Source organism: Plecotus auritus (assembly GCF_963455305.1).
Source record: "Plecotus auritus genome assembly, chromosome: 6".
NCBI classification, from domain to species: Eukaryota; Metazoa; Chordata; class Mammalia; order Chiroptera; family Vespertilionidae; genus Plecotus; species Plecotus auritus.
Genome location: NC_137773.1, coordinates 173,628,097 through 173,641,586, shown reverse-complemented (window position 1 = coordinate 173,641,586; position 13,490 = coordinate 173,628,097). Strand labels below are relative to the sequence as shown.

The 13,490-nt window shown below is 49.5% G+C and overlaps 1 protein-coding gene across 4 annotated transcripts in view; it reads left to right on the top strand.

Moving 5' to 3' along the window:
• Nucleotides 1–13,490, top strand: part of CNTN3 (contactin 3) — a 141,419-nt gene that overhangs the window by 41,895 nt on the left and 86,034 nt on the right. For all 4 annotated transcript variants that reach the window (XM_080671956.1, XM_080671957.1, XM_080671955.1 and 1 more), the window contains exon 3: nt 1,847–1,973. In XM_080671956.1, coding sequence (XP_080528082.1) covers nt 1,847–1,973 — 127 coding nt within the window. The remainder of the gene's footprint in view (nt 1–1,846; nt 1,974–13,490) is intronic.

The following is a 13,490-nucleotide window of genomic DNA, read 5'->3' as shown; positions in this document are numbered from 1 at the left end:
TTTTAAAAATTAATATATGTGTAACGCTTAGGTTTTTCAAAATTTTCATTCTTCTTCTTATTGTGAAAATTCCCCAGCGCCTATGAAGTTGAAAGAATAGTACAATGGACACCCACACATGCACCATTTAGATGGAACTGCTGGGCCGTGTCACTGTATTTGTTCTATTTGTGAACATATGTGGATGTATTTTCTTCTGTTGATTGACTGATTGGTCAGCTAAGCCCTTTGAAAGTAAGTTACGAAAGTCATCGCCTCTCTCTCCCCTGCAAATTTCAGCACCCATCTCCTGAGAAGACCAATTTTGTCCATAAACACCATTTCCTGGTGAGAAGGGAGCTGACCCAACGTTGCCTGGTTTCCTGCCTAGACAAGGGCATCGCTGTGTAACGAGGCCAAACGTGTCATCCGGTAAAACACACGTTACCGGAAGTAGACTTTTGAGCCCTTATATCAAACTTTAAACATCTTTCAAATATTTAAATGAAACAAAAACCTCCAACTTTTAAGTTAAAGGGTTTTTTAAAAAAACAGGTGTTTTCCCGTGACATCTCAGTTTTGTTCCTAAAACAACTATTCATCTAGCACAGTGGTCGGCAAACTGCGGCTCGCGAGCCACATGCGGCTCTTTGGCCCCTTGAGTGTGGCTCTTCCACAGAATACCACGGCCTGGGCGAGTCTATTTTGAAGAAGTGGCGTCAGAAGAAGTTTAAGTTTAAAAAAGTTGGCTCTCCAAAGAAATTTCAATCGTTGTCCTGTTGATATTTGGCTCTGTTGACTAATGAGTTTGCCGACCACTGATTTAACCCATAGGGGAAAAGGAGTAATTATTTCCAGATTTCTGCCTATTTAAGTGATATTTGGAGAAAATGCAATGTAGATATCAAAACATTGTTCTTCTTGGATGACATTCTTCATTTACAAAGTCTCCCATTTGAGTTCCGTTGGAGGAGGAGGAAGATGAAAGTGAAGGACCCACGGTGATGAGAGTATTCACGGCTCAGTTTTTAGAGAACAGCCTTGAAACTCCCCAGTTAATGGGAAATGGGAAGATACACTCAGGAAGGGGAGGGATCACTGCAGAGAAAGGTCAGTCCCTCAAAGCTTTAAGGGGTTGAGTGGTAATTTTATACCATGTGCAAATTGTTCTCAGCATTTTTTGAGAAATCTTGTATAGGTTTATGAATGAATTTATGAAAACACAGTATCCATTTTACTAAAATATTGACTTTATTAGAAAGTTGAAAGGCCAACTTGATTCTCGGGATATGTTGCTAAAAAAGCTGCAAGGGTTGGTAAGGGCCACTTGGAGTAATGTGATACATTATATTGATATAGGGCAGTGGTCGGCAAACTGCGGCTCTGTTGACTAATGAGTTTGCCGACCACTGACCTAGACCCTCGATTCTAATAATGACAGGCTGTTGTTGTTCCTCGTGATTAAGCCCCTATCCCAGTGGTCGGCAAACTCATTAGTCAACGGAGCGGCACACCACGGCGGCTTGCAAGCCGCAGTTTGCCGACCACTGATATAGGGTATCCATGTGTTTTTTCCCCCCATTTTAAAAAGATGTTGGTAAAGGTCTTTATAGAGCAACCTCCAGACCCCAGACCCTGTTGTGCAGGGAGCCCGTGTTGTGCGGTGGGTACCGGCCAGCCCGTGGCAGGCGGCGTGGCGCTGGCTTCCACCTTCGGCTCTGAGACCGGGTGGTGGGTGATAGCTTGTCCACCACCCCCTGGCGCCTCCGTGGTCAGCCCGGGGCTTCTCGGGGCAGAGGAGAGTGGCTGGAACGCAGTGTTCAGCACCTCCACTCACCCCGGCCGCCCTCGCTGTCTCCGCCCACAGGGGAGCTGCTCTTACATGGCCCCGTGTTCGTCAGCGAGCCCCGCGACAGCATGGCCCCCGTCGGTGCTGCGGACCAGAGAGTCACGTTCAACTGCGAGGCGAGAGGCAACCCTTCCCCTCATTACAGGTAGGGCGCGTGGCTCAGTGCTTAGAGCAGGGGTGGGCAAACTTTATTTATTTATTTATATATTTTTTTATTTTTATTTTTTACAGAGAGGAAGGAAGAGTGATAGATAGTCAGAAACATCGATGAGAGAGAAACATCGATCAGCTGCCTCTTGCACACCTCCTACTGGGGATGTGCCCGCAACCAAGGTACATGCCCTTGACTGGAATCGAACCTGGGACCTTTCAGTCCGCAGGCTGACGCTCTATCCACTGAGCCAAACCGGTTTTGGCGGGTGGGCAAACTTTTTGACTCGAGGGCCACAATGGGTTCTTAAATTGGACCGGAGGGCCGGAACAAAAGCATGGATGGAGTGTTTGTGTGAACTAATATCAATTCAAAGTAAAGGAGCAGAGGGGAGAGCAAGAGAACCCTCCGCTCTTTCGGCTCCGTGGGCCGGAAAGAACAGCCGAACGGGCCGGATGCGGCCTGCGGGCCGTAGTTTGCCCACGGCTGGCTTAGAGCATTGGTCTGCGGACCGAAGGGTCTTGGGTGTGATTCCCAGTCCAGGACACAGACCATGGTTGCAGGCTCCATCCCTGGCCTCAGTCGGGATGCATGCAAGAGGCAATCAATTGATGTGTCTCTGTCACATAGATGTTTCTCTCTCTCTCTCTCTCTCTCTCTCTCTCTCTCTCTCTCTCTCTCTCTCTCTCTCTCTCCCTCTCCCCCTCCCCCCTCCCTCTCTCCTGCACTCCTCCCTTCCCTCCATTCTCTCTAAAAAATTCAATGGGAAAAATATCCTTGTGTGAGGATAAACAAACAAACAAAAAATAATGTGGGGACTGAATTTTTGGAGGCCGTGTGTTTATGGCGGGAAGAAATGCGTGCATCTGTGGTTACACCTGGGTTCAGCAGACCTGAGGTATGAGCACTGGGCCCCGCACACAGAGCCTCATTCCCATCTGGGGCGGGGGGGTGGGGGTTGTTTCTGGCGTGAAGAGAAACGCTGCAGAATCCCCCACAAGGCCAGTGGCTTCCTCCGGACCCAGCGTGCAATTTGCAGTGCGTGCTGGGGCTGAGGCATCCAACAGCATCCTGGGATGGAATCCAGTGTCTAAGGATGTGGTCCCTGTTCACACTGGAACGCTGCACAGCCACAAGAAAGGGGGAAATACGACCATTTGCAACACCGTGGGCGGACCTTGAGGACATCATGCGAAGTGAAATAAGTCAGTCCGAAAAGCTAAGAACCATACGACTTCACTCATGTGGGCTCTAAGGCTGAAACTTGTGGACACAAACAGCAGAGTGGTGGTTGCCAGAGGGAAGGGGGTCGGGGAAGAAGGGGGCCCTAACATGAGGTGACAGGAGACGATTGACTCTGGGTGTTGGGCACACGGTGCAAAAATACAGATCTTATAACATAGAAACCCACACCTGAAACCTGTGTGTTCATGTTGACCAATGTCACCCAAATACATTCAATATGAAAAAATAAGAAAAGGAATTGGAAATCCTAGTTTTAGAGAAAGAACCTTCAGTGTCTGACCTTCTCCTTTACCATTTTCCTGGGGTGTGTTTGAAGGTCCAATACATACAGAATAAAATACATTCTTACTAAGATCAGTTTGCTTATCCTTGAAGAGAAAAACGCATTTAATTAATTAGATTTTTTTTTCACGTAAAAGTCTATATTTTTCCGATTCTAGAGATAACACCTGTTCACTGAAATACCTCCAATACCACAGAAAGGTATACGGAGAGAAAGACTAATCCTCTCGTCTTCGGTCGCCTTAAGATAAAAATACATGCGCACATTTTGGGGCGATGGTGGGTCCTTGGTTGGGATGGGTATGTACTGTATGAAACATTCCCAGATTAGCATTTTGACTCCTAGGGGTGCTAAGGGGGCCCGCTTTCACGCAGAGATGAATTGTGTGTGAACAGCATGTGCTGCTTCCGTGGGAGGGGCCACAAGACAGTGCCGGGGTTCCGAGGGAACCTTCTCTCAGTCCTGAGAGCATTTGTCTCCAAAACTCTGTTTACAGAATTAGTTGGCTTGGCACAGCTTTGCTGAATCCCGCAGAGCGAGCCGACGGCGGCCCGTATCCATAACGTCTCACTGTTTAGAGTGTTCGTGTCACTCCCCGAGCTTCCGCTCAGTTAAGTCATGTACATAGTTGATGCCAATGGTCAATGGCAACTGGGTCAGCATGAGGTCGGAAGGCCCACCTTTGTATTTTTTTTAATATATTTTTATTGGTTTCAGAGAGGAAGGGAAAGGGAGAGAGGGATAGAAACATCAATGATAAGAGAGAATCATTGATTGGCTGCCTCCTGCATGCCCCACACTGGGAATCGAGCCTGCGACCCCGGGCATGTGCCCTGGCCAGGAATTGAACCTTGACCTCCCGGCTTATAGGTTGATGCTCAACCACTAAGTTAAGCCGGCTGGGTGACCTTTGCAGTTTCTTGTTTGTTTTTTAATCCTCACCTGAGGATTTCTTTTCCCCGTTGATTTTTTTAGAGAGAGTGGAAGAGAGAGGGAAAGACAGAGAGAAATACTGATGTGAGAGAAACACATCAATTGGTTGGTTGCCTCCTGCATGAGCCCTGACCAGGGCCCCGGGCTGGGGAGGAGCCTGCAACCAAGGTACATGCCCTTGACCGGAATCAAACCCGGGACCCTTTGGTCCTCAGGCCGACGCTCTATCCCCTGAACCAAACCGGCTAGGGCCTTTGCATTTTTTTGCATCTGGAAGCTTTGCAAGGTCACTGATATCCACCAGCCGGTGTACTGAGCACCTACTGTGTACTTTCAGCAACACAGCACCAGGGTCCTGGTCAGCCTTGGCAGAGGTGGTGACATTTTCTCTCTGCCTCTCCCCCTCCCTATAGACATAGGAAAGGTGTCAGACCTGATGAAAGAGACAAGAATCTAGCATTTCGCAAGCTGGATTCGTTCTTCAGACTTCTGGACGTATTCTCCACTCTCGGGGAAATAGGAACGAACCAGCTGAGCCAGGCGTGATCCTGGAATAATCTTCCCAGCGTTTTTCTAGGACATTCTAACCTGTTGAAAACGCCTCCGCGTGTTTCTCCCCGGGAGGAAGAGGCCGCTAGGCATGACTGTGAACACACAGAGACTCCGGCGAGCGCGGGCTCGTGGGCGGGCTGTTTCCCTGTAGTCAGTCAAATTTCACGCCCTGGCATTTGCCTTCTGAATCATGGGACGACAAATGTGTCAACTGAAGGATTGTCAAGATACAAGATTTAGTCCTTCGGGCATTTCAAAATGGGTAGATTAATTAGGCTTGGAAACAGCAGGACGTATTGCCTTTAGAAACCCAGACAATGTAGCCTGTCATTGTCCTTATTTCTTTGGACATTGGGTATTTACTGAAAAAAACAGAGAGCAAGTTTTTAACCAGTTAACTGCCAGATATTTTGAATGTAACTAATAAAGGTCCGCTGCTTGTGTCTATGGATGCTTACGGCGTGCACACGGTTCGCTGTGTCAGTGGCATGTATGCATGCCTATGAAAAGGTTCTCCTGTTTGCAAAGCGCTTCTGATGTTGTGTTACAGGGCCTGGGATGGCGTGTGTTGAAATGCAAACACAATCCGTAGCCGAGACTGGAAGCGGTGGGACTTAGGTTGGGTTATCAGCATTACGTCTTATAGCGAAGGAATTGAACGAGCAGGTGTTAGGGAATGAGCAGGTATTGTTCAAACCCTTGGCTAGCCGACAGCGCCAACACTTGCATTGTAGCTGTAAGATTTTCCGACGTTAAGACATCTAACCAGTAGATTTTCACTTAAACCGGAGGTGTATAGTCACTAGAAATGAAGACCTTAAAACAGCACAGGGAACCTCCTTTTTTTGTGAGCATTAGGCTTTCCGGCCACGGGCGACGGCAGCCCGTTACGTGTAACCTGCATAGGTTTTGCTGCTGGAGTCATGGGTGTATAAAACCCCATGGGCTGTGATTGTAACTGGACTCTCACGGCACCTTCACTTACGGCCTGATTCTCCCCCAGGCTCCCTGCCCCCTGCCCCCTGCCCCCAGGCTTTTGACTTTAAAGTCCACCAGGTAATGTTCTACATGATTCTTTAAATGTTCCAGAGAAAACATTCTAGCTTGTTCTTAGGTTTTTACTCTCCTTTAAAAACTACAGAGAAGCACTATAGATATGCGATAATTGAGGACACATAGAAGATATGGGGGATTTTCTCCATGAAGCAAGAGAGAATCCTATCTAATAAAGAGGGAATATGCTAATTAACCATCACTCCATCACAAAGATGGCTGCACCCACAGCTGAGGCCAAGTTCCCATAAGGAGCCTTAACAAGCAATCAGCAGAAACATGAGGCTACACCCTCCCCCGCCCCCATGGGGCTTGACAGGGGACCTCAAGGTGCACTTCCTATCCTGGTGCTGGGCTAGGGGACCTCAGGCTGCCCCTCCGGCCCCAGCGCCAGGCCAGGGGACCTCAGGCCATGCCCCCCACCAGGTGGGGCTTGACAGGGGACCTCAGGCCGCACCCCCCACCCCAGCACTGAGCCAGGGGACCTGAGGCTGTGCCCCCCTGCCTGGCGGAGCTTGACAGGGTCCTCAAGGTGCACCCCCAGTGCTGGGTCGGGGGAACTCAGGCCGTGCCCCCCGCCCAGGGGGGACCTGAGGCTGCACCCCTCTGCTGATGGGGCTTGACAGGGGACCTGAGGCTGTTCCCCCCTCCCAGTGCCAGGCTGGGGGACCTGAGGCTGCGCCCCCTCCCCGCCTGGCAGGGCTTGACGGGGGACCTCAGGCCATGTCCCACACCTGGTGGGGCTTGGCGGGGGACCTCAAGGCACGCCCCCCCACCCCGGTCTTGGCTGGGGGACCTCAGGCCACGCCCCCCATCCTGGTGCCGGGCCAGGGGACCTGAGGCTACGTTCCCTGCCTGGCGGGGCTTGACAAGGGTGGGACTAGCCAGGTCTGGATCTATCCCAATGAGGGGAGGGGGGCAGCTGGGTCTGGGTCTCACGTGATTTTGAGGAGCATGTGGGTGGGCAGGGACTTTACTCTAGGTCCCGTGATGTGCCCCAGACTCTGACAGGAGGAAGGTTTTCATATACATTTTACTAATTTTCTTTCATCTCTGACACTTCTATTATAAAGGGCAAATAGCAATATTAAATTATTTCCTCTAATTAATCCCCTTTTAATGTGCACGAATTTCGTGCACCGGGCCACTAGTATGTTTTTATAAGGATAAATCTTAGCAGATAAGTAGATAGGTAGTAGGTAGAGAGATAGATACATAGGTAGATCATACATACATCACACACACATACATAGATAGATATGTAGATAGATACATAGATATAGATAGATAACATGTAGGTAAGTGGATAGGTAGATAAGACACAGATGTACATAGGTAGGTAGGTAGGTAGATACATAGATATATAGATACACACATATGCAGGTAGGTACGTAGGTAGATAGATATACACACACATAAGTAGGTATGTATGTAGGTAGGTAGGTAGATGGATAAATAGATAGATAAGTAAATACTTAGGTAGGTAATGTTCTACATTAGGTAGGTAGGTAGGTAGGTAGTTACAAAGGTGCCAAGGAGTAAAATTGGGGCGTTATGTGTAACCATAGTGAATGGAACGCAAACAGAAGGTTCAGAACAAACTTTGTCTTACGAAGACTGTCCATTGCAAGCCCAGAGCCTGCCCTACAAACGGAGGCAACCTTGTCTCAAGAGAGATTTCTTTGTTGTTATCCATTGAGTAAAAAAAACCAAAAAACGAAAAACAGCCTCTTAATTGGCCTTACTAGGAAGTCTGAAAGTTCAGAAATTCTCCAGAGAATCCCTGTCTGGGGTTTCATGGAGGGTTTTATTCTTCCTTGTGCCTCTCCCCGCCGGAGCCCCGCTGCCTACCTGTGAGAGTTCATTGTGTTGGGTCTCCTCCTAACGCCAGTGCCGCGGAAGGCGGTGCCCTGAGGAGGCCTTCATAGCTCCTGTGAATAGCCCGGGGTCTCCGGCGTCCATTAGGTGACAAATGCCCACCTGTTCGCTCACTGAAGACCCTGAGCCGGGGGGTCTCTGGGCCGGGTTGGGTAGAACGGGCAGTGCCCCGTGGAGCAGGCAGGTAACAGACCTGCAGAGGCGCCTGCCAGGCGCTCATGGGACACTTTGAGCAGCAATGGGAGCTGCCCCAGCGCCTGGCCACAAGCCCTCACGGGGTCCCCGCGCCTCTCAGCAGCGCGGCTGGCGGTGGCTGTCCCCGATCCGGATCCAGTGTCACCAAGCTTTCCGAGAGATGTTTTCTTTCTGGGCTCTCTCCACGTCTGATGTGGAGTCTGCTTTTCTGTTCACACCTGGTGGAGGCCACAGAAAACAAGTCTGAATGCTGAACGTGGCCCACGTGGGCTGTTCTCAACATTCGGCTCAGCTGGAGGTTGGCAGCTGTGCTGTCCAGTACGCAGTGCAGCCAGATTTGGGGGCAAAGGGCACGGAGTTAACAGGGAGAAAACAGGGAGTCTGGGGTTAGGTCAGGAGCCAGGCTCAGTCAGGTCGGCAGCAGTCCGGGATGCTCTTAAGTTTGGGGTGCTTCTTCTGTTTTGCTCACTTTAGGACGGATTTCAATGAGGGGACAAAGGTGGCTCCCCGGAGGTGAGCAGAGGGCGGCCTGAGACTCCCGACTGGCATCGGCTGGAGAAAAGGGCATCTCCCTGTTTGGGTCCTGAAAGGTTCCAACCACGTCAGGAAAATGTGAAATAAAAACACAGCGATGTTGTCAGCAGTCAGCCCAGGAGAAATGTACGGGTCAGGTCTCGGTCCTGGACTGGGGCAGTCAGGGAAGGCTTCCTCTTGGGGGGTCCTTTTCCTGGAATTTCTGAGTGGGGACGAGAGGGGTGACCTGCTGACCACTGACGTCCTCGGACCTGAGGGGACATTCTGAGGCCCAGCCCTGGGGCTTGGGAAGTGTGGCCTCATAAGAGGAGAATGAGGGATCTGCTACCAGAAAAAGCTGAACCTGTTGCAGGAATCGTAGAAATAGCCAACCTCCACCCTCTACTGTCTCCTGGGGTTAACTAAGACCCGCGGTCGGCAAACTGCGGCTCGCGAGCCACATGAGGCTCTTTGGCCCCTTGAGTGTGGCTCTTCCACAAAATACCACGGCCTGGGCAAGTCTATTTGGAAGAAGTGGCGTTAGAAGAAGTTGAAGTTTAAAAAATGTGGCTCTCCAAAGAAATTTCAATCGTTGTGCTGTTGATATTTGGCTCTGTTGACTAATGAGTTTGCCGACCACTGACTGAGACAGTCACTGACCAGTTGGAAAGGGCCGTAACTATGGTAACCGAACTCTTGTTTTTACTCCCAGTAGAGCCGTAATCTCTATTGTTTAAAATGTACGTTTAAATTTATCAACACGGGACTAATAGGAATCGGTGTCATAAAACATGGTCAAAAACTCAATTTTTAAAACACAGCATCACCATTACACTCATTTATATCTCCAGCAATTACTGCGGGAGCCTAAGTAGTTATTTTTGGCTAAATTATGGAATATGCAAATTCAGACATTCTTGCTTTCAAAGGCTACAATTATTCTCATCACTTCAGTAAACATATTAACAAACATTGCATTGGAACACAAACGCCTTTGCTTATTAACACGAGGCCGCATCTAAAACCACAAATTGCTTCTGTGATTAAAATCCTCATTTTCCCGTCAAGCCCCACATAAAGTGTTGCCTGTTGATTTAATAAGTGTTTAGTGTCGGCTGGTTTCCCAAACCCTACCCAGCCCCCTAAAGATTTTAGTACATTTTTTGTTCTTTTTTTTTTTTTTTGCATTATTTTATGTTGAAGCCCAAGTGACATCTCTTTTTCTCTAGAATATGGCTTTACTTCCATTTTCCTGACAGATTTTGTGGGATCGTTTGGATATCCTGCGGGATGATAACTTTATACCGTCCGCTGCGGGTGCATGCTATCCTGGGATTATTTTCAGACTACCTGAAGGCACTCAATTTATTTTCAGGTTAGTTTCAACTTCAAAGGGTGACCTTCCTGCCCTAGCTGGTTTGGCTCAGTGAGTAGAGTGCTGGCCTGCAGACCAAAGGGTCCCGGCTTCAATTCCAGTCAAGGGCACAGACCTTGGGTGCAGGCTCCTCCCCGGCCTGGGCCCTGGTGCAGGAGGCAACCCATCGATGTGTTTCTCTCATAGGGATGTTTCTCTCTGTCTTTCCCTCTCTCTTCCACGCTCCCTAAAAATCAATGGAAAAATATCCTCGGGTGAGGAATTACCAAAAAAAAAAAAAAAAAGGGGGGGGGGTGTGACCTTCCCTGACCTTGTCCTCAGGTTCTAACAGAAAATGGGATTTGGGACTTGGTGCCTCCAATTACACTGGCAGCAAGATCTATCGCTATTTGTTGTTGTTTTGTCCCTGGGTGGTTGTGTGTAGGAGGTGCCCTATGTGATGGTAACTAGCGTGGTAAGTAAATAGTGGCCCGTGAAGTAAATGAAGATGATTGTGCATTGACGCCCCATCTCCGAGATGTGTGTCGATCAAGGGATGGCCAGCGTCAGGGGCGGCTCCGTGGGGCCAGTTAGGGCCGGGTTGGAGGGTGGGATTGAGGCCCTTCCTCAGGATGCACCTGTGAGCCGCCGCCCCCTGGCTCATGGCTTCGGCGGGAATCGGCGGTGACTCAGTGGTGACTCAAGCAGCCGCCCTTCAGGGGAGCCTCTATGCTTCCCACCCTGAGAAGTTGGGCTGTCGTAAGGTTTAGCTCATTAAGACATACATTTGTATTTGGAAGGCAGTGACTCACCCACAGCCATTGATGTCCTGCTTGATCTCCTGGACGCAATGCTGTATGCTTGTCATCATTTAGGAGTGACGTCTACCAGTTGAAATGTCTCCTACATCAGGCACATTGTGCTTTTACTTAAATTTATTTTTTAATATGTTTTTATTGATTTCAGAGAGGAAGGGAGAGGGAGAGAGAAACATCAACCATGAGAGAGAATCATTGATCGGCTGCCTCTTGCACGCCCCCTACTGGGGATCAAGCCCGAAATCCCAGCATGTGCCCTGATGGAGAATCAAACCTTGACCTCCTGGTTCATAGGTCAATGCTCCACCACTGAGCCACGCCAGCTGGGCAGACACCTTATGCTTTACATTCAAGTTTCTAAACCTGTTGGTTCAAGGGCGTGCATGAAAATTCCCCACAGACCCCGCCCTTCTCTGTGTGGGCTCCCCACTTCCTCACTCACTCCACCTGCCCAGCCCCAAGCCAGTCTGGTCAGTACTGGAGCGTCCGGTGGTGTAGACAATATAGCTGAGATTTAGAAGTGGACCAGTCACATCCCAGCGAAAGCAGACGTCTCCTTCCAGCACCCCTGCCTTCCTCTGCCCTCCCCTCCACCAGGCTGTCAGCCCAGAAACACACTCACACACACAACCTCCACTCGGTGGTTCGGGGCCCGGGAGTGCGTTGACTGAGGAGCAGGGGGTTTGCGAAGGAGAACCAGGAGCCCTGTCTCCCTTGCGGGTTCCACAACAAATCCCAGTTCGTGTAGAATGAGGGTCTGAACACGAAGGCTGGCGGCCAGGAGGAGATCACTCAGGAGGGTTACGACGGAGGAAGATGCAGACTCGCTCCTTACCCGTGACCTTCCCACAGAGCTCATGTCACCAGGTCCCTCTGTGTCCAGAGCAGAAGTCAATGTCCCCCGACGGGAATGCCGGGGTGTGGCCCCCTTAGCAGCCACAGGGAGGCCCCCTTTGCTCCATCCCTGCCTTCCGCCTTTTGGAATGGAATGTTGTATCTGTGAAGTTTTAAACAATGTCCACATTTCAGAAAGATTTCATTCAAGACTATAGAGTTCCTTATGAACTTCAGAACGTAGACTCTGCAACTTTCACAACGATTGTGAATGTGCAAAACTAAAAGGCATCCGTCTCTAAAAGCTTCCAGGTTGATGTCCAGAATGTGCCACTCACCTGTCACCATTACTCCTGTGCGTTTGAGTTCATCAGCTCTGAACAGATGGATGACAATTTACTGCAAAAAATTAGTCTGATTTGTACATTTTTTGGACATAGACTCTGTGAAAGAAGGAGTGTGCGTGTAAGCCTTGGGTTTTTTCCCACACAGATGAAAATATCAGAACCATTTACAGATCGGGCTGAAACGAGACTATTTTGCATTAGGGAATTAAAACTGTTTTCTCAGGATAAAGCGCAGGCCCAGCGATTTCTTCCATATTTCAGAGCTTAAACAAAGACAGCCCTTTTGAATTCGCATACTTTCAGCAAGTGGAAAAACAATCAATATTTAATAAGATATTTTATGTCACCTGGGGATGGGTTCCATTAACGAGGACTCGTGTGGGAAGGTGGGAAATAATTGTGCGCTTTGTGGAGAGAGAATGAGCGTTCCCGAGGCCTCCCCAGTGCACCCGCGCTCCGGAGGGGCCGCTGAAAGCGATGCCTCGTCCCCTGCTGTGGCGGGAGCACACTTCAAGGAGCCATTGCTGCCTCTCCCGTAGTGAAATGACGTAGGGACCGTGTCCTCGGGAAGAAGACCGAGCTGACGGAAGTAAGAAATATTTATGCAAATGGAGCCAACTTGTCCATTTTGGTTCTTCGTCGGAACTTCGGGGTGATGGCTTTTAGATCGGAGACAATTACTGAGGTAGAGTATTCACCCCATACTCTACGACCCCTAACTCTCTCCAGCTACTGCAGAGGAAGGAAGAACGGCTTCTCCCAATTCTTATTTATCTTACAGTTTTCCGCATAGCCACTATTCATTCAACAGAGAAACCCAGGAACGCAGTTTTCAAATGCTGAGTCTGGCCACAAACATTCTATTTTCCTATTGATTTTTTTTATGGAGTGGAAGGGAGAGAGAGAGAGAGAAACATCAATGTGAGAGAGACACGTTGATCAGTTGCCTTCTGCATGTACCCCAACCAGGGTCAGGGATGGAACTTGCAACCCAGGTGCATGCCCTTGACTAGGAATTGAGCCTGCAACCCTCGGGTGCATGCTCTGACACTCCAACCTCTTAGCCACACGGGCCAGGGCTGGCCACAAGCATTCTAACTCGTGAGCTAAAATCTCTTTCTTCCCCCCATGCAAACTGAACTTTGTAGGGAACAAAAACACAGGTACCCTTTGCCATGAGAAGACTCCATTCAAAACTGTGAAATCAGCTACGTCTCTCCTGACTTGAGCTCAGCGCCATTTTCCCACTGCACACCATTCACAGGTTACGTTGCAGCCCGCCCCCTTGGGATGTCCCCGCAGACCTACTGTTTGAAGGTGAAGCCACCATGATTCTTGTTCCAGTTCCGCTGGCTTCTCAGGCAGGTGCACGTCAGATAGTGCATACATGCAGACACAGTCGCCCACCTGGGAGGAGGGGCCAGAAGCACTGAGTGAAGGAGGGAACATATAACCAACAAGTATTCGGGGGAGGAAGAAAGAAAAATGAGGTGGAAAGACCGCTGG